The sequence below is a fragment of the Dipodomys merriami genome, unplaced genomic scaffold, assembly GCF_024711535.1.
Source record: "Dipodomys merriami isolate MVZ:Mamm:240054 unplaced genomic scaffold, mDipMer1.0.p SCAF_1, whole genome shotgun sequence".
NCBI classification, from domain to species: domain Eukaryota; kingdom Metazoa; phylum Chordata; class Mammalia; order Rodentia; family Heteromyidae; genus Dipodomys; species Dipodomys merriami.
The window spans coordinates 40,863,249-40,887,331 of record NW_027202270.1 but is presented as its reverse complement, the minus strand read 5'-3'; the positions used below and the strand labels follow the sequence as shown (position 1 = coordinate 40,887,331).

General features: G+C 34.8%; 1 protein-coding gene across 5 annotated transcripts in view; it reads right to left on the bottom strand.

Annotated features, from left to right (window-relative positions):
- The window catches only part of Lnpk (lunapark, ER junction formation factor), an 80,367-nt gene that overhangs the window by 9,977 nt on the left and 46,307 nt on the right, over window positions 1–24,083 (bottom strand). For 3 of the 5 annotated variants that reach the window (XM_070020504.1, XM_070020511.1, XM_070020519.1), the window contains exons 9-12: window positions 14,612–14,827; window positions 10,620–10,725; window positions 9,133–9,203; window positions 8,270–8,440 (exon numbers count right to left, since the gene is read on the bottom strand). In XM_070020504.1, coding sequence (XP_069876605.1) covers window positions 8,270–8,440; window positions 9,133–9,203; window positions 10,620–10,725; window positions 14,612–14,827 — 564 coding nt within the window. Of the gene's footprint in view, window positions 1–6,313; window positions 6,397–8,269; window positions 8,441–9,132; window positions 9,204–10,619; window positions 10,726–14,611; window positions 14,828–24,083 lie in introns of all 5 variants that reach the window. The other 2 variants (XM_070020535.1, XM_070020527.1) reach the window with 2 other exon arrangements.

Below are 24,083 nucleotides of genomic sequence, written 5' to 3'. Positions count from 1 at the left end.
AGGATCACAGTTTGAGGCCAACCCAGGCAAAAACATTTATGAGAATCTCATCTCAACCAAAAGCTGAGAGGGTTGTCATGAGCCTATAATCCTAGATGTGGTGGGAGGCAATAATAGGAGGTTCATGGTTCCAGGCCAGCTGGGACAAAAAGCAAGATCCTATCTCAAAAATGTCCAGAGCAAAGTGGGGATGGAGGCATGAGTGGAGTGATAGAGCACTGCCCAGCAAGCACAAAGCCCCAAGTTTAAACCCCAAGTTCACCAGAAAAATGTTCATATTTTTGAAGATTATTAAAATTTGTAGTTTTCTTGTAAAAAAAAACCACAAAACTCTAGGTCAGAATATGTTATATCTCTAGTGTGCTATTGAAAGAAAAGGGTCTTTTTCCTGTCTTCATAGCAAAAGTTAAAGTATAGATCTCAGTCTCTACCTGAAAACTATTCCCTTAAACTCTCTAAGTTTTATTAAATTTAAATACCTTAATAACAATTTTATTAAATAAACTGTACTTAATATTTCAAATTTTAAAGAATGACATAAAGGAGGGACTAATAGGAGCAAAGAAGCTTTGAGCCTTCCAATTTCCAAGTGAAAGATAAAATCTAGCCTTGAGGTAATAATCTTGCTAGAAAAAAAATAGTTAAATCATGTCAGCTAGGCAAAAAAGCAGATTTTCTTTTTTCTATTTTTTGTGTACAGTTGTGGATCCTGAACTCTGGGCCTGGGCGCTGTCCCTTAGCTCTTCAGCTCAAGGCTAGCATGCTACCACTTGAGCCATAGCACCACTTCTGGCTTTTTCCCCCCTGCTTATGTGGTGCTGAGGAATCGAACCCAGGGCCTCATGCATGCAAGGCAAGCACTCTACCACTGAGCCACCTTCTCAGCCCCCAGATTTTCCTACTGTCATAGAAGATCCCTTATGATAAATTACAAGTATTATTGATTCAAAAAATTTGGAAAGACAACGCACTTAGGGTAAAGTTCTAGTTAAATTCCTTGCCTAGTATGAGCCCAAGTTTTGCAAAATAAACATAGTTTTGCAAACATATTATCTGTTATAGGTATATATTCACCTGAAATTTTAAGACATTCATGGTTTTACCATACCAATTATAATAAATGTATTTATTTCTCCCACATTCTTTGCCAGGCCTTTGAAAATACTGAAGAATTTTTATTTCCTTAAATAGATGTTAGCCCTGGGTTTACAGTGAATTACAAATTACAATTGATAACACCTTTGTATAGGAAAATTTCGTATTATAATAAATATTAGTGGGTAACATTCATAAATCACATTTGTGACAAATGTCATAAAATCCTTCTTGTATCTCAATAATGAACTTAAAATAGCATTGTGTATGACTTGGGCTCTTAACAAAAATCCAAAAAGCAGGTCATGAGTTTTGTTCTTCAAATGTTCCAAGGTAGAAAGGATAAAGCAGATAAAGGCAAATGAAACAAGTCATTCCTGCTGCAAAATCAAACAAGTTCTGCAAAAAATGTTAGGAGCTGCCAACCATTTGTAATTTTACCCTCACAGAATTTATCTATGGTAGAATTTTAGGAGTCATAATTTTTCATAACTCTCTAGCCATAAAGCAATACTTACTTGGCAGGAACTTTATAATTTGTTTACCCAAATCTTCTGAAACAAGCCAATAAAGCCACACAACATGAAAAAAAAAAGTTCAGAATCTAGGACACAACCCACAAATGTCCATGTTTAAGAGAACACAGACCCACATAGTTTATCATACTTTATCTGACAGATTGTCTCAAACCTATATTGACACAAAATGGGTATCAAAATTTAAGGTTTATTATATTGAAGTTTTTGTGGTTGTTGCTGGTTTGGATTGGGGGGAGGGGGTTGTTTTTTTGTGCCAGTCTTGGAACTTGAACTGAGGGCCTGAGTGAACTCCCTGAGCTTCTTTGCTCAAGTCTCATGCTCTAACACTTGAGCCATAGTCAAACTTCTGGCTTTTTGGTAGTTAAGTGGAGTTAAAAGTTTCATGGGCTTTTGTGCCCAGGCTGGCTTCAAGTTGTAATCCTCAGATTTCAGCCTCCTAAGTAGCTAGGGTTACAGGTGTAAGCCACCAGTTCCTCATTATTAAAGTTTTGTGCCATTACTAGGTTCAGAATTACTTTACTAGTCAAAGCCAATTTTAAAATTCTGAGTTCATAAAAAAGCTATTAATATAGGAACTGTAATTCTGAAAGGTTTAAATATCTGTAATAAAGTCAAAGAAATATCATATGCTACAATAATTAGAAAATATGTTACACAAAGTTCCTAATCAATATTGTAATTTTAGATACTAAATAGAAAACTAAAAAAACTGGTGAAATGATAGCAAGGGCTGAAAAATAATCAGAATCTCTTACTAACTACTTTTCTTCCTTTGGGTTGATTTGCAGAAAACAAATCTTAATAGCAGTTACACTACAAAAAAATAATGTGACTTTTATAATGCAGACATTAGATAGTCTAAATGAGACAGTATTTGATGTTTAGGAGCTAATTTCATTTTGTAAGAAATTACACAAACAAAATATAAGTGACAGGTACAAATAAAAATATCCTATAACAAAATCTCAGGGCTTTTTAATAAGACTAATGTACTATTTTTAAAGTACTTCCATGAGAAAATCATATGCCTATTCTGTGTAGTTGTGAGATGAGAGGGGAGGATAGGGGAAAAACAAAGGAGGAGGCAACAATGCTAGGTAAGAAATGTACTCATTACCTTGCTCATGTAATTGTAACCCCTCTGTACAGTATTTTCACAATAAAAAACATTAAAAAAAATTTTTTTCTGTGTAACTGTAGGTTAAAACAGCTTGGTGATATCAAATAGATTTTAGAAGATAGGAATACTTAGCCACATAATATTAAAAAAAGAAACCAAGCTGGGTGCACATGGCTCATGTCTGTAACCCTAGCTACTCAGGAGGCTGAGATCTGAGGATTGCAGTTGAAAGCCAGGATGGGAAGAAAAATCCATGAGATTCTTATATCCAATAAACCACCCAGAAAAAGGCAGAAGTGGCACTGTGGCTCAAGTGTAGAGCTCTAGCCCTAACCACAAAGAGGCTCAAGGACAGCACCCAGGACTGGCAAAAAGAAAAAAAAAAAAATCAGCCTTTTTGTTCACAATAAGCAAACCTATTATGCTCTGTATGGTCCAATTTATGAGCCAAAACAGTTATCTGGAAAACCTATGTTAACCAGGTGTAAAAAAAAATTATATTAACTGTAGCATCTATAATCCCAATACAATTTTACCACACAATCTGACAAAAATGGTCCATCATTTTTTTTTTTTTTTTTTTTTGGATCCGGTCGTGGGGCCTGAACTCTGGGCCTGGGCGCTGTCCCTCAGCTCTTCAGCTCAAAGCTAGCGCTCTACCACTTGAGCCACAGCACACTTCCGGCTTTTTTCTTTTTGCGTATGTGGTGCTGAGGAATTGAACCCAGGGCCCTAGGCATGCAAGGCAAGCGCTTTGCCACTGAGCCAACTTCCCAGCCCTCCATCATTTTTTTTATTTCCAACTTTTACTTCTCTCACACTTCATCCCAATGAAAGACAAGTTTTTCCCTCACCAAATAATGAATTGGTATACAGTTAGTAGAGCAAAGCCTCAACTCAGATAGACAACTCCAACTCATAAAACTGAGGTAACAATATAATGAATACCACTGCTCCAAATATAAACCACACATAGAAAACATACAAGAACTTTACCTTACCTGTAGGTTTTTATAGTAGCTCTTGAAAGAATAATTTTGTAAGAAAATTAAAGAATAATCTAGAAACAATTTCATTTACCCAGTATATGTGTTCACTATTTGTATACCCAAAGAACATCATATTAAGTTGACAATTTGTCTTTGAACTCATAGATTTTTTTTAAAAGCAATTTTAAAAGACTTTCCTGCCTTACAAACAATAGTCAATTTACTGTTAAGGAACAATGGAACAAACCAGATAACCCAAAGAATAAAGTATTATAACCACTTATGAGGAAATATCTAGAATTCAACAAGAGTATCACTGAATTAATTACTACTGGCAAATAAAGTATGAATTTTACTATTAAGCAGTGGTCAAGATGAAAGTGGCTTAGAAAACTGAAGGTGGTTTAGAAGGCTGAAGATGGTTTAGAAAATAGTTTCTGATGGTCAAAAGATATCTATATCTGCCAGGTGCTTGTGGCTCATACCAGTAATCCTGGCTACTCAGGAGGCTGGGATCTGAGGATCACAGGTCAAAGCTAGCCAGGGCAGGAAAATCCGTAAGACTCTTATCTCCAACAAACCACCAGAAAACTAAAGTGGTAGAGCACTCGCCTTGAGCTGAAGAGCTCAGAGACAGTGCCCAGGCCCAGAGTTCAAGCTCTATGACCAAAAAGAAAAAAAAAGAAAAAATCTATAGCTAAAGTAAGCATGAAACAACATGCTACAGAGCATCTTGAAAAAGCTGAACATTAAGTGCCTATGCATTTTGGATATAATAATTTTCATGATCAATAACAAATATACTAAAAGCCAAATTTCCTCCCTTTCACCTTAACCTAAATATAACAGTATTTTGCATAAAAGGGTAGATGGAAATCATATCACCAAGATAAGTTTTATCTTATATAAGCTTTACTATTTTTACTAGTATTAGATGCCATGAGTTTTATTATTGAGTTATTCATTCACTAAAAGCTATTATCTATTAAAATATATTACATGAGTCCTAAACAAAATTAGAGTAATGAAGACATAATATTAACATTTTTTTAAACATGGTAGTCAAAAAACCAACCACAGTCCTAGAGTAAAATAACAATGTAGAGACCTAGAAGTTATTAATTAGGTTACTAAATTTAATTAAAAATGGTACATCTCAGGTATTTTTTAAAGTTTTATTTCTCCTTTTGTAACAGTCTCATTATGTAGGGCTCAAGCTGCTCTTGAACTCAGAAGCCTTCTGATGCAATCATCCAAGTGCTAGGATTACAGGTGTGCACTAATATCAATGTTCATTTTTATTTTATTTTTTGAGGCAAACTCGGGGCCTAGTGGGAACTGTTCCTCAACATTTTTGCTCAAAGGCTACCACTATACCATCTCTGGCTTTTTCAGTGGTTAATTGGAAATCAGAGTCTCACAGATTTTCTTGCCCAGGCTGGCTTTGAAACTTGATCCTCAGATCTTAGCCTCCAGAGTAGCAGAATTACAGGCATGAACTACCCGTGCCCAGCTTAGGACTTTTCTGAGGGTAAAATAGACTTTATTGTCACTTGTCAGAGATTCAAGTATTACTATTATTACTATTTATTGCTATTATTTATTCAAGTACTATTATTTAACAACAAAGTGAGGATCTCAAAGCAATTCACTTTTTAGTATTCCATATCCAGTGTGATTTCAAATATGAGGTAATCCATTCCGTATCCCTTATTTCTGTTTTTTTTCCCTTAATTATTTGTCACCAAAGCATATAGATAGATACACAGTGGAGGAAGGAGAATGCTGAGAATTTAAATTTTAATGAGAGAAATTTCTTCAAGGTCTCTGATGAAATCTGTACAAGATTCCATGTTACTCCAAAGAGTAAAGCCTGATTTCTCAACCTAAACGTAAAATCTTCTAATATCAGAATCCAGACAAACTTGAATTTAAAAATTCTTGTGTCATAAACTAGAAAAAAGAAGCTACTGACATTGGCTGAAAGAAAACTTCAGGTGAAAGTTAACTTTTGAGTACATCTGTAAATTCAATACCCTAATCTATACAATTCTTGCTGATACCAATAAGCTATTTCAATGTTAAAAAAATACAAAAAATGAAGCAAGAATGTTTTTGTTCATTCCTCAATTTTCTGCATCATTGAAGAATTTAGAAACCAGAAACCTACATTCCCAGCGGCATCGCCTGTTAGCTGAGCAGATGATTAAGATGATCTGGTCTTATTTAATAGTTCAATTTAATTGTAAGGGTGCACTACTGGCATCCAAATCATATCCAGCTTCATCAGTTCATCAGAAATACTTCCCCATTGTTCATTGAAGGAATCCAGATTTGAATTGAAAACTGTATTATAGTGTGGTAATAGGAATCTTGGAGAAAAGTTTCAGTCTTCTGGAGAGCCAAAGGACAGAAAGTTGTTCATGGCCAATTTGATGAATCCAAAAAGAATTATGAAAAAGTTACTATTCTAGAAACAGCCTTAACCAAACAGAATTGTTGCTTCCGCTTTTAGTACTATGGAGTCTGCAGACCCTGCCTCAAGGTTTGCCTTTGCCTATTAACATTACCTTACTGGGGTTGAGTTTGAGCCAGTTAGACTTCATTCCAGAGATTTCAGACAGAAAATGAGACATCTGGGGTATTGCTCCGCCTAGATTAGATGAGAAGGAAAGGTACAGCTGGGTGTTGTTTGCTAACTATCCATCTTGACCTTAGCAAAAGAAATAAAGCACAGGACCCATTATCAAGATTTTTATTTTGCTGGCTTTTTTCTTTTCTTTTGCTTTTATTTTTTTAATCCCACCTATTGGCTTCCGAATATTCACTTTAGCTTTCATAAACAAGGTTACTCATGGCAAAGACTTCAATTTTTCCTCTAGGCATCTTCAGTATGAAATCCTTTAATTCTCAGCTTGGAGATGCTGCAATGCCAACGCAGGTGGTTTGCATGTGAAAGCATGCAGCTCAGAACAATGACTTAAGCAAAAGAAAAAATATGACACGGTTTGAAGTTGATGTTGCAGACTTGGAGAAGATGAATGCATTCATTCTGTGCTGGAAGTACATAGGCCTCTGTCATAGCTATGTATATTCAATTTTATTTTGATGTTAGTAAGCCAAAAGCGAAGCCCAATTCAGCATACATATTTTAGGTTCATTTCAAAGTCCAAAAAAAAAAAAATATTCCTGAAATCTCACACTAAATTTCTGATTTCTAAAAGTTCACTGCCTCACAGAATATACAAAAAAAAAAGAAATTTTATTTGCAATTGTTATCTTTTTTGAGGGGTTGGTTAAGGGAGAATGCTAATACTAAAGCTTGAACTCAGGGCCTGGACACTGTCTTTGATCTTTTGTTCTCAAGGTTAGTGATCTACCACTTAAGCCACAACTCCACTTCCAGCTTTTGCTGGAAATCAAATGTATATAAATAATTTGTAGAAATTAAAAAGTGGAATACTGACTGTTAGATAAATTAAATATAGGGTTCTGGTGGCTCATGCCTATACTCCTAGCTACTCAGGAGGCTGAGATCTGAGGTCCAAGGTTCAAATCCAGCCCATAAGAATCTTATCTGCAATTAACCAACAAACAAAGCTGGGGCTAAAGCTATGTCTCAAGTGGTAGAGTGCTAACCTTGAGCAAAAATGCTCAGGGGTAGCACCCATGCCCTGAGTTCAAGCCCCAGAACCAACACAAAATAACTAATTAAATGGACTAAACTTCCAATATAAATATTTTCCTACACCAAGAATACCACCAAAATATCATGGACTCTGTCATAATTTTAGCAATTATTATTTCAGTATTTTAGTATTATTTTAATATTTCTTCAAAATTTAGCAAAGAACTCCTGACTGAATTTTAATTGCAAGAAATAGTTGGCAGTTAATAGTCAGGTCTATCTCATCTTCTCATAAACATCCTCAAGAATTCCTAAAATAGAATTGCAAGATGAATTCTAAATTACAAATTCTAGGAAATTGTTTCTGCAAAGGTAGGTTGGTTTTATGTAAATGACAATGTTAAACTCATATATAGCTATTGTTTTGTTTCAATGAAACACAGTCCTTATTATATAACCACCCCAAAACTGTAAAGATGATTTTCCAATTCCAAAAATTTTCTGATAATTTCTACCAATTCAAGTGAAGACACATACCTATTGTATTAATATTAATCACAATTTTTCTAATTACTTCTTCATTAATGGCTGTTTCATAGTGAAATAACGTTTCATTAAGATACACTTTTTTTAAAAAAATGACTCAAGTTTTCAGAAGAGCTCACTCCACAAACAATGTTTACCTGGCTGGTGTTAAATGCTGCTCATGACAACATAACCTGCATTTTAAAACATGAACACATCTTACCAATCACACAGGAAGACCACCAAGAGCAATAGCTGACGTGCATACTGCAAATATTGATAAAGCTAATCTACTGTTATCTGTAGGCATTACGCTTTTATTATTGTTAAACAGCGCACAATTTTAAGAGAAAAACAATTAACATACTCATACCTTCACTAAATCGATTCTCTGATGAAAGCATACTTTCTGACGTCAAGTCATCAACTAAACTTGATCCTTCAACTACCTGCCTCTTCTCAAAATTAAACTCTGGAAGTCTTGGAGCCTGGGGTCTAGTTTTTCTTGCAGGATTCAAGAAAAAACAGTAGGCACATCGAAAGGCTGTGGAGAATTGTTTTAATAAAGAAAATCACAAATCAAAGAGAATTTTAAGACTAATCAGATAACTTAATAATTACAAAGTCAAAGAACCTCTCAAAGGTTATTTTGTGAAATTCATTTTATTATATTATGGTATGTGTTTTAACTAAAGTTAATTTCAAAGTATACTTTCTAGTTATTAAAATTAGGATATTAATTCTAAATAAAAGATATAACAAGTTTAATAGTGGTTAACTAATACCATATTAATAATAATTTAAATTTATTACTAAACTTGCAGTTGTCAACAGAATCATTATAAAATCCAGAAACTTGCTCATGTCATATTTCCAAAGTACTATTTAACAAATAATAATAATTTAATAATGTGTGCATGAGACAATCATCTGTGAGCTTAAAAGACAATGCTCATTCTTAAAATCCACTAAAAATTAGACTATTTGTAGATATGTCCTAGACATCATAATTTAAGTGCTTCAGGTGCTTTTGATGTGTAGTGAGTTTGGGTACAACTCACTGTGAAGGCAACCCAAGTTCTTCACAACTCACAATACTTCACAGCACATTTTAGGTAAGGGCAATATGCCTAGTCAATGTAGACAGGTTCTAAAAGAACTGGCATTACATAGAAAATGCATAGAATAAAGTATTTAAGAGTAAAATATTAAACCTAACTGTTCAATAATTCTTACCAATGTATTCAAATTCTTCCTTCAAAGCCATACCATTATGAGAAAAGCACTGTTGACAAATAAGGGCATACCTACATAAAAGGAAAAATAATTAACACAACAGATACAAATGTTGACAAAGTTCATAGAAGAGGTTACTAGGACACCAAGGCTAATTTATATTTCAACATAGCTCAATATGCAATAATAGATGATACATTATTTGGAAAATCCTTAAACAAAATCTGAGGTTAACCAAAATCAAAATTTTAACCCATTTTTTTTTTGGGGGGGGGGGGTGCAGAGAGGAGGGGTTGGTTGTGGAGCTCAACTCAGGGTCTGGGCCCTGTTCCTGAGCTCTTTTGCTCAAGGCTAGCATTCTGCCACTTGGAGCCACAGCACCACTTTTGATTTTTTTTTTTTTTTTGGTTGGTGGTGGGGCTTGAACTCTGGGCTTGGGCGCTGTCCCTCAGCTCTTCAGCTCAAGGCCAGCGCTCTACCGCTTGAGCCACAGCGCCACTTCCGGTTTCCTAGTGGTTTATTGGAGATAAGAGTCCCACGGACTTCTCTGCAGGATTCAAGAAAAAACAGTAGGGCTGGCTTTGAACTACAATCCTCAGATCTCAGCATCCTGAGTAGCTAGGATCGTAAGTTAAGAACTACCAGCATTGGACCTAAACTATCTTGAAATACAATTTGTACATCATATTAAAAATAAACTAAGAAAAAGTTGAATATATCATTAAGCATATACAATACCAGAACACTTAAATTTAGGTTTCCCAATGTACATTCCTTGTGATGATAGCTCCCAAATCTGTGGTCAAATGTTTAGAAAAGATGTAACCCTTTTTGGAGATTCACAATGAATATTATTCAAACCTCTGAGAAATCTTGCAGTTAAAAAAAAAAAGATACTTAATTTAATTTCTATACATTGGGTTTCCTGTGCTTGTTTTCCCAGTTACACATTATCATCATCTTCTATTCTCTTTATAATAAAGCTGTCAAACATCTACTCTGCTACCCAATGAACTTTTTAAAATCTATACTTTGACAACTGCTCTACACTTACATACCTAACTTCCTAGAATGACAGCAAGGACATGTAAACTGTTCTCACTATTAAAAGTATTACTCTCATCAAGTTCAGAACTGACACCTGTCAAAGTTCTTTTCTTCCTATTTTTGTGTTCTCCAACTTTAAAAGTTTCAGTAACATACTTTAAGTTCTCTAAAATTAATCTTAGAACCAAACTAGTCTTATTTTTTCCAAATAGATTTTATCTAGATTGTTTTTTCCAACTTTTACCAAAAATGTGAATGTGTTACTTTTCAGTGGTTTACAACACTCCAGTATGTCCTAATAATTAGGAAACAAGAGCCATAAAAGTACAGAACATCTAGTATAGATATGGCTTTACACACCTGGGGACAGGGGTAAACATATACGTCCTGACTGATAAACATTTTCATTTTCCTTTATTTATCAACCTAGTAAACATTACCTGTTCTGTGGACCATCACCAACTAGATATTCAACAATTCTGTCCAGAGCACCTCGTTCTCGGGGAAGAATGGGTCTTGCTAAGGGTGGACCTGGAGGATGAAGACCTATTAAATAAATAAATCTATATAAGATTTATATAAAATATATAAACAGGAACAAGATAAATGTGTTGGAACTGTTAAAACATTTTAATGAAACAAATAAAATATTCTTATATTTCTAAAACATACGCATTTTCATTAAAAATACTGTGCAATAAAAAAACTATTTAAATGTCTACTACATCAAAACTACCAATGTAATTTATTAAGAAACAAACGTAAGTTAGGTTCTATACAAACTAAAAAAGACATTTCACTTTCTGAATCACTTTGAAAAATGTAACTTATGTTGGTTTAACATGTAGCACTAAAATGGATGGCAATGTCAAAGGAATAATAACACAAAGGGCAGAAGAGAAGAAATGTAAGTAGTCTTAGAACTACATTTAAAATGGTAATCACCAAAGGGAACTGTGGTAAATTAAAGATATAAACTACTACATCCCAACGTAACTATTAAAATAACTCAAAAATATTACAAACAATAAGGCACCAAAAGAGTGACATAATAATAAAAGATACTATAATAAATATATTATAATAAAAGATATCCAAAAGAAGGAAGAATGTAAGGGAAAGGGCCAGGCTTCTTTGCCTTACACCTGCAATCCTAGCTTCTCAGGAGCTAATAGCTGAGAACCAAGGTTCAAAACCAGCTCAAGCAGGAAAGTCCTGAGACTCTCATCTCTGATTAACCACCAAAAAGCTGGAAGTGCACCTATGGCTTAAGTGGTAGTGCTAGCTCAGAAACAGTGCCCAGGCCCTGAGTTCAAGTCCTAGAACCAGTGGTAACACAGGGAACACATACAACAAACAGGAAAGGAAAAAGCAAAAGCACTTAAAAATTTAAAATCAAACTCAAACATACAAATTATTACACTAAACTTTTGTGACATGAATATTCTTCACAATTAAGTAAGGACAGTTAGACTGGATTAAAAAAAAATTTAAACTAGACTTCAACATATGCTCCATAGTCCCTCTATCCTCCTCCCCCCCACCCAAAAAACAAAAACGCCAAAAGAATGGAGATACACTGGCTAAATAGAGTAAAATTAAAATAATAGATAAAAAAGACACTAAGAGTAATCAAAATATCTAAAGTAGTTATATTCAGAGCAAAATTATCATAATGGATAAAATGGCTTAACTTCCTAGTGACAAAAATGTTTATCAAGAAAAATTCAGCATTCTTTCTCAGTAATTTATAAAGTAAGCAGACACAAATCAGGAATAACTGAAAACTTTAACAATACTCTCTACTATCAAGTTTATAAAATTGCCTTTCATACATGCTCTATCCAACAGGAACAGAATATGTTCTTTTAAAGTGACATGCAAGAAGTACTAAAACATGACATACTTTATATGTGACTCCCTGTGTATGAAGATAATATATATTATTTGGTTTTTTCATCTACTTAAATAATAGATAACATTCACACTTCATAAATTGTTCATCTTTGACCTCTAAAAACTGAAAAGTAACTATATGTAGGAAATACTCTTAATTGAGAGACAACAAGGAGATGAAAAGAAAATGAGAGAATAAAATTTTAAAAGCATGATGTTTGCCTTTGTATAACAAGAGAAGGTAAAGAGTAGAGTGTATAGAAATGAAGATTTACACGGAGATTTTATTAAAAAAGAAAAACTGAACTAAAACGGGGCCCTGTTGGAATAAGTCTCAAAATTCAAAAATGGCTGTTACAAATACTTTCAAGGTATTAAAATGTTAAAGTCTAGCATTACAGTTACAATCTTTATTGTCTTAATACTGTCACAAAAGAAGGGGCAACTGATAATACAGTAATAATTATTTACTAATGAAATCTGGGTTTGTAGAACAAGTTCTTAGTATTTCAAATCAAGCATATTTTAAGATATCAGGAAAGTAAGTTATTAGTTACTTGTATTAATAACATTCAAATATCATTGAAAAATAATCTTTAATATTGATATTGTCATCCCTCTTATATTTTCAACTTGACGAAGCAACCCAAATTAGTTTTTGCTTAGCATGCTCTGAGGATTCAAAGAAGGGCATTTCACACACAGAGCAAGTTATATAACTGAGCCATGTCGCCAGTCCACAGATTTTGAAAGCATTTAAGCCAAAACTTTTGCTAGATTATTTTACTTCGACATATTTAAAGTTAACATTTCCACAAAGCAAACTAAATACATAAATAGATAAACCTATACATTTTATAAACCTATCTTAAACTTCCTTCACACTAACTTTTAAAATAATGCATCTTCATTCTCATCTGTTACGGACAACAGTAATTAGTGCAAACATCAAAAGCAATCATTGCAGGTAAACTGGTCATTTTTATACAACTTGGCAAATAATCAAGTACCTGCTGGCTATTAATTTTCAAACATATGGGAGCCCTGTGGTAATACACATTAAATTGATTCTCTTCCACAAATATGGTATAATGAAAAAATGAATTATTAATCTTCTTTATAATAAATCATATAACTCATTTATATTTTTGGCAATATACAATCTAAGCCATTTTCAAATTAATTAGTAACTTTACTAAAATATGTTTTATTTACACACACATGGAATTTAGGCCATTGTCAATTCTACAGCCCTGTCCTTACAAATACAATTCTTATAACTGTGTAAGTTACTAAACTTTTATATCTTCAAAACAAAATGCACAAGTGAAAAGTTATGTATTCTCACCAAATAAACAGAACTTTAAATTACAACTTAAAATTACAAATCAGTTATCTAAATAACAATTAAAAGATGATTAATTTTCAATCAACAAAGCTATTCTCAATTTCACTAAATACACAGTGTCTGTATAGTGGGAAATTTTAATGCATTTTTATAAATTATTTTAAAAGCATTAAGATTTATACAACATTGTATCTACAGTCAGCTTTGTTAGTGTTTATAAAAATTAATAGTTTTCTAGTTTTCTTGAACTTTATGCTGTGCTTTGTAAAGGAAAACATGTCAAAAATCTGCCAGAATAAGTAATATATAGGTTGCTTACTGATTTATTACAGAAATACTGGTTACTGGCCAGCAACTACTCCTTAGCCTCAAAATTATTGTAAGTTATATTTTTACATGTATCTAGTCATAAAAACAAAAAAATCCAAATTAGATTATCCTAAAATAATTTACTATCATATTTAATAAATCTGCCATAGAAATATATGTAAAATGATGTGATGTGCTAAAGCAGTGAACTACGATGCCTCAACTTCCAAAAGAAACAGAGCATTTTATGTTATGTGTTATACTCCAGAATGGAATCTCTTCCTAAGATCCATCACACTGAAAAGAGAGAATCCAAAAAATAAAATATCAAAAGGTCCACTAACAGGTCTTTATAAAGTATCTACTAGAAAATATTAAGATTCCATGACTTAGAAAAAAATAAAAAGATAAATCTACTAGCCTATATTAGCAAAATCAAGATTGGGTACAAAAATACAATCTTCCTAATATATGTTCATTGTCATGTTTAAAATCATTATATGAAGGGATTAGCAAAAAACATGAATACTTTGTAAAAGTATTCCTTTCAAGCTCTATTATATATGAATCTGGAACCATTCTGAAGTTAAATATAAAAAGATATATTATACTGTTGACTACAGAATACTACAAAGTTTTATTGCCATTTAAACAAAGAAGCCATAACAGTTAAATGAGCTCAAGAAATAGGTTTCAGTATCACAAGGTGCCAGCTGTAAAGAGTTATGGCTAATTGGATATGGAAGTCCTGCTTAATCAGATAACTGCAATGCTATTTCCAAATGAAATGCCATTTCCATACTGTCTGAAAATGGCCCGTTTTATTGGTAACTAGAGAAAACAATATAAACTGTAAATAACATTAAGTGCTCTGTTTACCCATTCCAGGCACTGAAGTAGCAGGGGATCCAAGACGTCTTGATAAAGCATTTGACGGTAGGGAGGAAGTAACAGTTCTTTCTGGTGGTCCACCAGGAGCTGAGGCATCCTTTGGTGGTCCAGGAGACACTGGAACTTGTGGAGGAGGAGGTCCCTGATTAGGAGTTGCAGGTGTTGGAGAAAGGTTTCTTTGAGCTGCAGTTCGCTGACGAATCTCTAAGAAGAATAAGTATATGCTATTCTTAATATCCAATATACATACCATATTAACGAATGTCCAATTGACATTTAAATTTTGTGGCACCAAAAGACACAATAGGGTCAAAATATCTTGTAATGAGAAATTTATAAAATCTAATGATGAAAACAGAGAATTCTTGTATCTGGAACCTATAATTTAACTGTACATGTTTACAGGACAAACCATACCTAATACCATTTTTTTCAGATAAATTCAATATCTACATAATAAAACCAAATAAACCTACTTAATTATGATAAATGAAGGAAAATTTATTGGAATTAGTATAATTTTTAAGATTCAAAGTGATCATTTTAAGAAATAAATGAATATATATATGTCCTCAAATTATGAAATTTATCATAGAAATGCTGAAACAGCATTCTTGACTATAGAGGTACCATTTCTATTGTCCTTTATACTATGACTATCTTTTTGGAAATTTTCTTTTTTATCAATATGTTCAATAGAGGAAAACTTCCTTTCTACATACACAATGTAGAAAACACAAGATTCTTTGGGACAATGATTGGCAAATAAACCAAATTCAGGCTGCTGTTTTATTGGAATACAATCCTGCTCTCGTGTTTACATATTGTCCGTGCCTGATTTTAAAAAGTTGAGACCATATGGCTATCATGGCCTGACAGAAAATATTTCTTGATTCCTCTCAGTAACATAAAATAAAAGTGTAACATCATCCCACTATAATCTCACTGAATGTCAATAGGAAGAGTTCAAATAAAGAAGTCCTTGATAACTTGTTTTTTGGTCAGTCGTAGGACTCTGGGCCTGGGCACTGTCCCTGAGCTCTTCAGCTCAAAGCAAGTGCTCTACCACTTGAGCAACAATGCCACTTCCGGTTTTCTGGTGGTTAATTCTCATAGACTTTCCTTGCATGGGCTGGCTTTGAACCACAATCCCCAGATCTCAGCTTCCTGAGTAGCCAGGATTACAGGTGAGCCACTGGCACCCAGCCTTCATAATAGTAATACATACAAAATTAAATTTTCAAAATTTCTGAATTAGTGGGATGAAACTAAAAATTATATTTTAACAGGCATAAGGAGTAAAACTGTTTCTTATAGAAGAATAAAACACTTCAGATTTTGACTGTTTTAAGTTAAAATTTTTTATTAAAGTTCACTGGAAGCTAGGTAATCCTAGCTATTCCAGAGGATGAGATTTGAGGTCCAATCCAAGCAAGGCAAGAAAGTCCACAAAAAAAAAAAAAAAAGGGAGAGCTGTGGCTCAAGTGGTAGAGTGTGAGCCTTGACTACAAAAGGTGACATTCCAGCCCAAGTTCAAGCCCCAGAATACATGCATGAATGCACGGGCGGGTGGGCGGGGAGACACACACACACACACACACACACACACACACACACACACACACACACACACACACACACACACACACACACACACACACACACACACACACACACACACACACACACACACACACACACACACACACACACTTCATTGCAATTGAAGTTTTCACTCTATTGTCAGATCTCAGCTCATAACATGCATGCATGCACAGGCGGATGGACACATACACACACACATATACACACACACACAGTTCACTGCAATTGAAGTTTTCACTCTATTGTCAGATCTCAGCTCATCACAATCTAGCCTACAAGTTAAAGGCTGGAATTTATGGAAAGATTTTCTTGGACTCTTGTTAATAGCTATGTGACCTTGAGCTACTTTAAAATAAACTCGTTTTGTCTGTAAAATTAGGATAACTATTTTTTTTTAATTTTTATTTATTTTTTATTGTGAAAATACTGTACAGAGGGGTTACAATTACATGGGCAAGATAATGAGAACATTTCTTATCAAGCATTGTAGCCTCCTCCTTTGTTTCCCCTTCCCATCCTTCCCCCGCCCCCCCATCCAGTCGTTTCCCCCCCAACACCAAAGTTGTAAAGTTCGTTTTCGACATGACAACTTGTACTTCTCATTGTTGCAACGGGTCCACCTGTATCCTTATTTAAACGACTTATAACTATTCTTAATTTATAAAATTGTTTTGAGAATTAAATGTCTGTTCATTGATAGCTAACAAACTGAATATTTCAGATGATATTGTTTCAGTTTTTTTTATTGTTTTCTGTTTTGTTTTTCTGGTGCTAGAAATCAAGTATATCCGCAGTTCATACAAAGTCTTTTCAAACTGCTTCAGCTGTAATTACTGAGCCAACAAATTTTCTGATTCATAATTCAGTCACTTTAATAATAAATTACAAGCACAATATCATTGCATAAGTAAAACTTTTTATACTTTGCACTTTCCATATGATTTATGCAGAAAAAAATCAGATACTACCTGGCGTAATCAATCCTACCTTAACTTCTCCTAAATATATAGATGGACACTTGTTTGTTTGGGTTTCTTTTACTCATAAAGAATACCAGAATGGGTAGTTATGCATTAAAAGTACAAAAAGTAGTTGGTATAAGCCAGTAAAATACATTAAAATAATTATTTTTAAAAAGTAAATACCAGTGGTCCACACCTATAAACCTAGCTACTTAGGAGACTGAGATCTGAAGATCACAGTTTGAAGCCAGCCTAGGAAGGAAAATCTGTTAGACTCTTATCCCCAGTTAACCACCAAAGAGCCAGAAGTGGAGCTATGGCTCAGGTGGCAGAACACTAGCCTTGAGCAAAAAAGCTCAGGGACAATACCCAAGCAAGCATTGAGTTCAAGCCTTAGAACCAGCACAAACACACACACACACAAAAGATTGTACAAAAGGCACTAAAGTCAACATCATCATATTAAGTTTGGTCACCTAATTTACTAAAACATAAGTCATCAAATACTATAAACAATGTTTAGTACATTTTCCAGTAAAGCATGCCCCCCAAAATTACACTTTAACCTAAATGAATCATAGTCTATATTAGATTATATTAAAAGGAGCCATTATCTTGCATTTGTTGAACAAAGACTGAAGACTGCTTCCTCTGAATGTACATTTACTCTAAAAATTAACTGATATACTCCTTTAATATTATTCATTTGTTATGAAAAACGTGAGTTCTTTAACGAGTTAACATAGGACATCATATCTAGTGGTCCATACGAAATTAGCATAGTAATTCTAAATCTGGGCTGGGAAGGTAGCTCAGTGGTAGAACGCTTGCCTTGCATGCCTGAGGCCCTGGGTTCAATTCCTCAGCACCACATAAGAAAAAAAGAAAAAAAAAAAGCCGGAAGTGGCGCTGTGGCTCAAGTGGTAGAGCACTAGCCTTGAGCTGAAGAGCTGAGGGACAGCGCCCAGGCCCAGAGTTCAGGCCCCAAGACCGGACCCAAAAAAAAAAAAAAAAATTCTAAATCTAACTTTAGCAAAGAGAAAATATGTTATGGAAGAGATATAAATGGGACTGGAAAATACTGCATCATTTTCAAAGGAATATGTAGAGAAGGATTATAGTATCATTAATAGTTTTAATAGCTAGCAACATAGTACCAGTCTATATTTCATAAAACATTATGAAACATTCTGTAGTCTCACAAGTTAGAATGTAAGATTTATTTTTTATTCACTTGTTTTTTATTTTAATAATTTTTATTCAGTTCCTATATTTAACTGTATAATACTAGCCTCCAAAGAAGAATTTTAAGCATTTCCCATTAGTCTGGCAAAACATCATTTAGAGTAGTAATAGACAGGAGGAGGCTGAACATTCTCATTAATAATCATTTATCAATTTGACAAAATTTCCAGCTGGGTCTTTTGGCACATGCCTATAATCCCAGCATTCAGAGGATGAAGCAAAAAGATTGTAAATTTAAGGCCAGCTTCAGCTTCAAAGCAAGTCCCAAGCCAGTCTAAGTTGAAAAGGTGAGGCCCTGTCTCAAAACAACAAAAATTGAATAAAATTCACTGTCACCAACTATGAGAAATATACCTATGTTGGTTTTAAATTTAAAAAAGAAAAAGAAGCCAAGTAAGATTAAAAAACATTGTTATAGTAAAAAAAAAAAAAAAGAAAGAAAGAAAGAAAAAAATTACAATAAAACATCATAGTGGTAGGGGAAAAACAAAGGAGGAGGTAACAACACTAGATAGGAAATGAACTCATTACCTTACTCATGTAACTGCAACCCCTCTGTATGGTATCTTTACAATAAAAAATATATACTTAAAAAAATCATAGTTAGGTTCAAACTTTCTTAATTTTTCTGTTGCAAAATGATCCAAGTTTCTCATGAGAAACTCAGTTCCAATTTCTCATGAGAATATGAATGCCTTCTAGTTGTTGTAAAAATTAAAATGAGATAATCAGCAAAAGAGTTTAGCCAGTGCACATGAAAATCACTTAATAAATAACAGCTACTAGTATCAGTCATGTAAATATAAAGGCTGCAGAGAATGGTGGAGCACATCTCTAATCCAGAATTCAAGAGGTAGATTCTGGAGAATCATTGATTTGAGGCTAGCTTGAGTTACACAGTAAGATCCCATGGTTAAAAAACAACAAAAAACAAAAGGGTTGGTGATATATCTCAGTGATAAAGTACTTGATTAGCATGTATAAAGTCCTGGTTCCAACCCAGCAATGCCAGAAAGTTGTGTTTTTTTGTTTTTTTGTGTTTTTTTGTTTTTAATGTAAAGACTAAGAAATCTAGAATTTCTACAGCAATTATTTTTTTAATATAGATGCTCTATAATGCAAATAATTACCCTTTAAATTTTTCATCTGCAGTGAAGTGATGACTTGAACCTCAACTCAAGATCCAATAATGATGGAACTAATCTAACAATTCCAGAAGGATTCCTGCAAGTCAGTGGGTTGCTTGTAGAGATTGTTCTTTGGAAAGGAGATCCCAAATCTTACAACTATACCAACAATATATTTTTCTTGTAATGAATCTTAAAGACTTAATAGATGATAGTATTTTTAATTTATTTTGGGGGAAAGGCAATACTGGGAATTGAACTAAGGGCCTTGCACTTGGCTAGGTAGGTGTTTTCTTGTTGTGCCACATCTCTAGTCCTTTTTTATTGATTACTTTTGTTGCAGAATCTTGATTAACTCCTCCTACCCCCACTTTCCAAATCTAATTGCCATAAGGTCCAATCAATCTATTCCTGAATTATATTTTATATCTCTTCTTTTTCTTTCTTCAACTACATAGCTGTAACTCTATCTAGTATAGGCCTCTCTTATCTAAATTTATTAAGTGTTAACCTAATACCTCGGCATTATTCTCTATTCCATCCATTCTCCATGTGACCACAAAAAAAGTGTTCTTGCTCAAAATTTCAAATCTTTTAGTTGTTTACCATGTTTCATATAAGATCAAATCCTACTCTATGATGTTGTATACAAAGCCTTTCAAAATTTAATTCCACCTTCACATAAATACTACCTTCCCTTTTTCAGGACTAAGGCACTATTACAATCCCTCAAGGTACTAAGTTTGTCTTCCTGTCATTGCCCAAGGAGTAATCTCTTTACCTAAAGGGTATTTTCCCAAATTACCATGATTCATGTCCCCTTCTACCTAATTGTAGTCCTTAGTAGACCAAGTTGTTCATTTAGATATGTATACCCCTTTCACCATGAATAGGCAGAAATTGAATATAACCTCAGGATGTGGCAAGGTAACTAGCAAGGAGTCTGAGCTTAGTAAAAGTCTATAAAATGAATCTATTTCCTACTACATTTCAATTTTAAATGTCCAAATGCCTATTACCCAATTTACATGGTGTGATACACAGAATAATGGCTTCCCACAGATGTCTACAATCCCTTCCCCAGAGCCTATAAATATGCTATGTTACATACAAGGGGCATTAGCAGCACAGACAGAATTAAGGTTGAGTTTATGTTGCCTGCTACATTGAGAATCTCAACCTAACTTCAGATCATATAAAAAGCTATCTGCAAGCAGAAAATTTGTCCTGAGCTTACCTTTTCTTTCCTGGTGGCCATGAGGCTTGAACTCAGGGCCTGGGCTCTGTCCTGGGGATCATTTTGCTCAAAGCTAGTACTTAACCACTTTGAGCCACAGATCCCAATTCTAGTTTTCTGGTGGTTAATTGGAGGTAAGAGTCTCACAGGCTTTCCTGCTAAGGCTTAATTTGAACTGTGCACAATCCTCAGATCTCAGCCTCAGCTAAGATTACAGGCATGAGCCACCAGTGCCCGGCTGAACTTACCTTTTTGTTGTTACTCTACATCTCTAACTTGTAGTTATCTTAACATCTATTGTTTTGTCACCTTAGTGACTTACTTCAGGTATAGTTTGTCTTCTCTCTCTCTCCTTTAAACAGCCTGCACCTTAGCATTCACCTTGGGACTTTGCTATGGAAGTTTTCTGCGTTTGGGTTCTACTTTTGTGGCTCTGATGTCCCAGGCAGCTGCGGGCTGGGGCACTTTTCACGGCTTAGAGGCACAGAGCTGGTGAGGGCTGGGGGAGGGTCTTCCCGTTTTTCCACCTTTGTGCCAGTTTTGAGGTTTTTTTCTTTTCTTTATTCGGTCTCTGTATTTCTCTAGTTGTTCGCCTTTTTTGCTTTTGTCAGTCTCTTGGGGGAACTGTGTATTGGAACCCAAATTCTCTCTTTAGTTGGAGAGAACTGAGGTGTTTCCCTACTGGTTCATCACCCTCTATTTTTGAAATTTTAAATACTATTTTGAAATTTTAAATAAAAATCAAGAGTTTTAAAAGAAAAATTCAGTTTCCTCTTACTTTTTTCAACTCAATACATCAAGCAACTACTCTATGACTAAAATATTATATAAGAACCACTGCATAAGATTCAGAGTTGCATACAGAGGTGGTAATCAAGGACAAGACAAATCATTAACTCCAAAACAAAGTGCAAGTCATAAGGAAGCCAAGAAAATAGTATGGAGAGAGATTCCAAAAAAGGGCAATTAACTCAGTGATGGGATGGAGAAAGGATTCATGGCAATAGTGGCATTTAAGATGAAAATTTATGGAAAGATGATCCAAGATGTGATGAGCCAGTAGGGAAACACCACAGCTCACTCCAACTAACTAGAGGATTTGGGTTCCAATATGCAGTTCTCCCAAGAGACCGACAAAAGCAAAAAGGCGAACTAGAGAAATACGGAGACTGAAAAAAGGAAAGAAAAACCTCAAAACCGGTACAAAGGCGGAAAACGCGAAGACTCGCGGCCGGCCCTCACCAGCTCTGCGCCTCTAAGCCGCAAAAGTGGCCCAGCCCCACGGCTGCCTGGGACCTCAGCGCCACAAACGCAGAAAACTCCCATAGCAAAGGGCCCGGTACCGTGAAACCCAGACCCGGAGCTCCGACCGCCACCCGGCTCAGCCCACAGTCATCGCATCAACACGGTGGTGACCAGTGACTGCCAGCACATAGATACAGCAACCTGCCACAGCACCGCTGGACAGCCCCTAACCAGTTCCAGGATCAGTGAGTACCCCAGGGGAACACCTCTCCCCACCCCCGCCACGGGAACTGCACACGGGGCTCTAGCAGCATCACCTGTGTGCCCCCCACTCCGAGGCCGGAGGCGGGGATCGAGCAGCATCTGCCGTCCAGTCCCTGGCTAAGCGGATCTAGGAACTAGGAGCTAGGAGCTCTACTCCCCAACCAAGCAAGTGTACCCCAACTAGGACCCTAAGCAACGAGTACCGCGATGCTCCAGCAGCAACCCAGTAAAGAGAGAAGAAGAAATAGAGAACAAAAGATTAAATAAAGAAATTATGCCAGAATTAGCCAAAGAAATAAAAACAGCAATTTCAAGAATACAAAGAAGTATCAAAGGAATTCCAAGACCTAAGACGCAATTAAAAATAGACATAGTACATACCTCCTTAAAAGATGAAATTAACACTGTGAGAATCCATATAGAAACCATAAATAGATCAATTTCTGCAATGTAAACCACAATGGAAGCCATAGGTAACTGAAAAATAGACTGTCAGGAGTTAAAGATAAAACAGAGAAGCTAGAGAAGAAAGTCATAGATATGGAAAAAAACACTCAAAATATCAAAGGGAAGTCTAAGAACTGGCGGACAATGCCAAGAAATCTCATCTTCAAATAACTGAGATTGATGAAGGAGAGGAATACCAGAATAGAGGGACACAACACTTATTCAATAAGATTATTACAGAAAATTCCCTCAATCTCAAAAGAGAAAACCTCACCCACATAACAGAAGCAAACAGAACACCTAGAAGACAGGATCCTAGAACAATGTGTCTAGAAGTTAGACACATTGTAGTAAAGACACTAGGCCTGAATTGCAAAGAGCTGATTTTTAAATGCTGTAAAATCAAAGGAGGAGCAATACTACAATGGAAATTAGTATTACTGCCGACCTCTCCATACAAACCCTCACAAGGAGAGCCTGGAAAAGTACCATCCAAGCCCTGAAAACCAACCCACACTGGTATTATCCAGGGAAACTAGCATTCACATTCGATGGAGAAACTAAAATTTTTAATAATAATGAAAAATTAAAGGAATTCATGAACAAGAAGCTAGCATTACCAAAAAAAAAATACTAAATGGAGGAACATAGCCTTTAGAACATAATCAAGACCAGGGAATTACATCAGACAGAAATCTAATAGAGAATTCACTTTATTAATATGAAATGTCCCTCCTTGTTTTTTCTAATTGTAATTTGAAATATATTTTACTTGATATTATTACTACTACCCTGGCCTGTTTATGAGGGCTATTTTCTTGGAAGACTGTTCCAGCCTTTCATCTGAATAGTTGGAAGCCTCAAGGCCATAGTTAATGCAAGACAAGGAAAGATATCAGAATTGCTGTAGATTGGGTAAGCTAAGTAGACAGGATAACTAAGCAGGCTAGATTAGATTTTGTGATGAATATAGAGTATTAGTGAAAAATGTTGGTGAGTACTAATAAAGCCAATGAACTAAAGCAGTTTAGTTTAAAGCATTACATCTCTTGGTAATTATACTAAGGTTCTGTGAGTTTTCAGCCTTAGGAGATGCTGATAAATGACAAGTAGCTCTGAAATATTTTTGTAATTATTCTATCAATCTAAAATTATCTGAAAATACAAAGTCAAGGTACTGTGTTTCACCGAAGTCCCTTAAATAGACTATAGGAAACTTTAGTGGTTTGAGAGGGCACAAACATGTCACAAATTGACATTGAAATTAGTAGTTATGATCTGTACAGAAATCCTTTTACTCTCTTACCGTACATTCTTCAAAGTACACC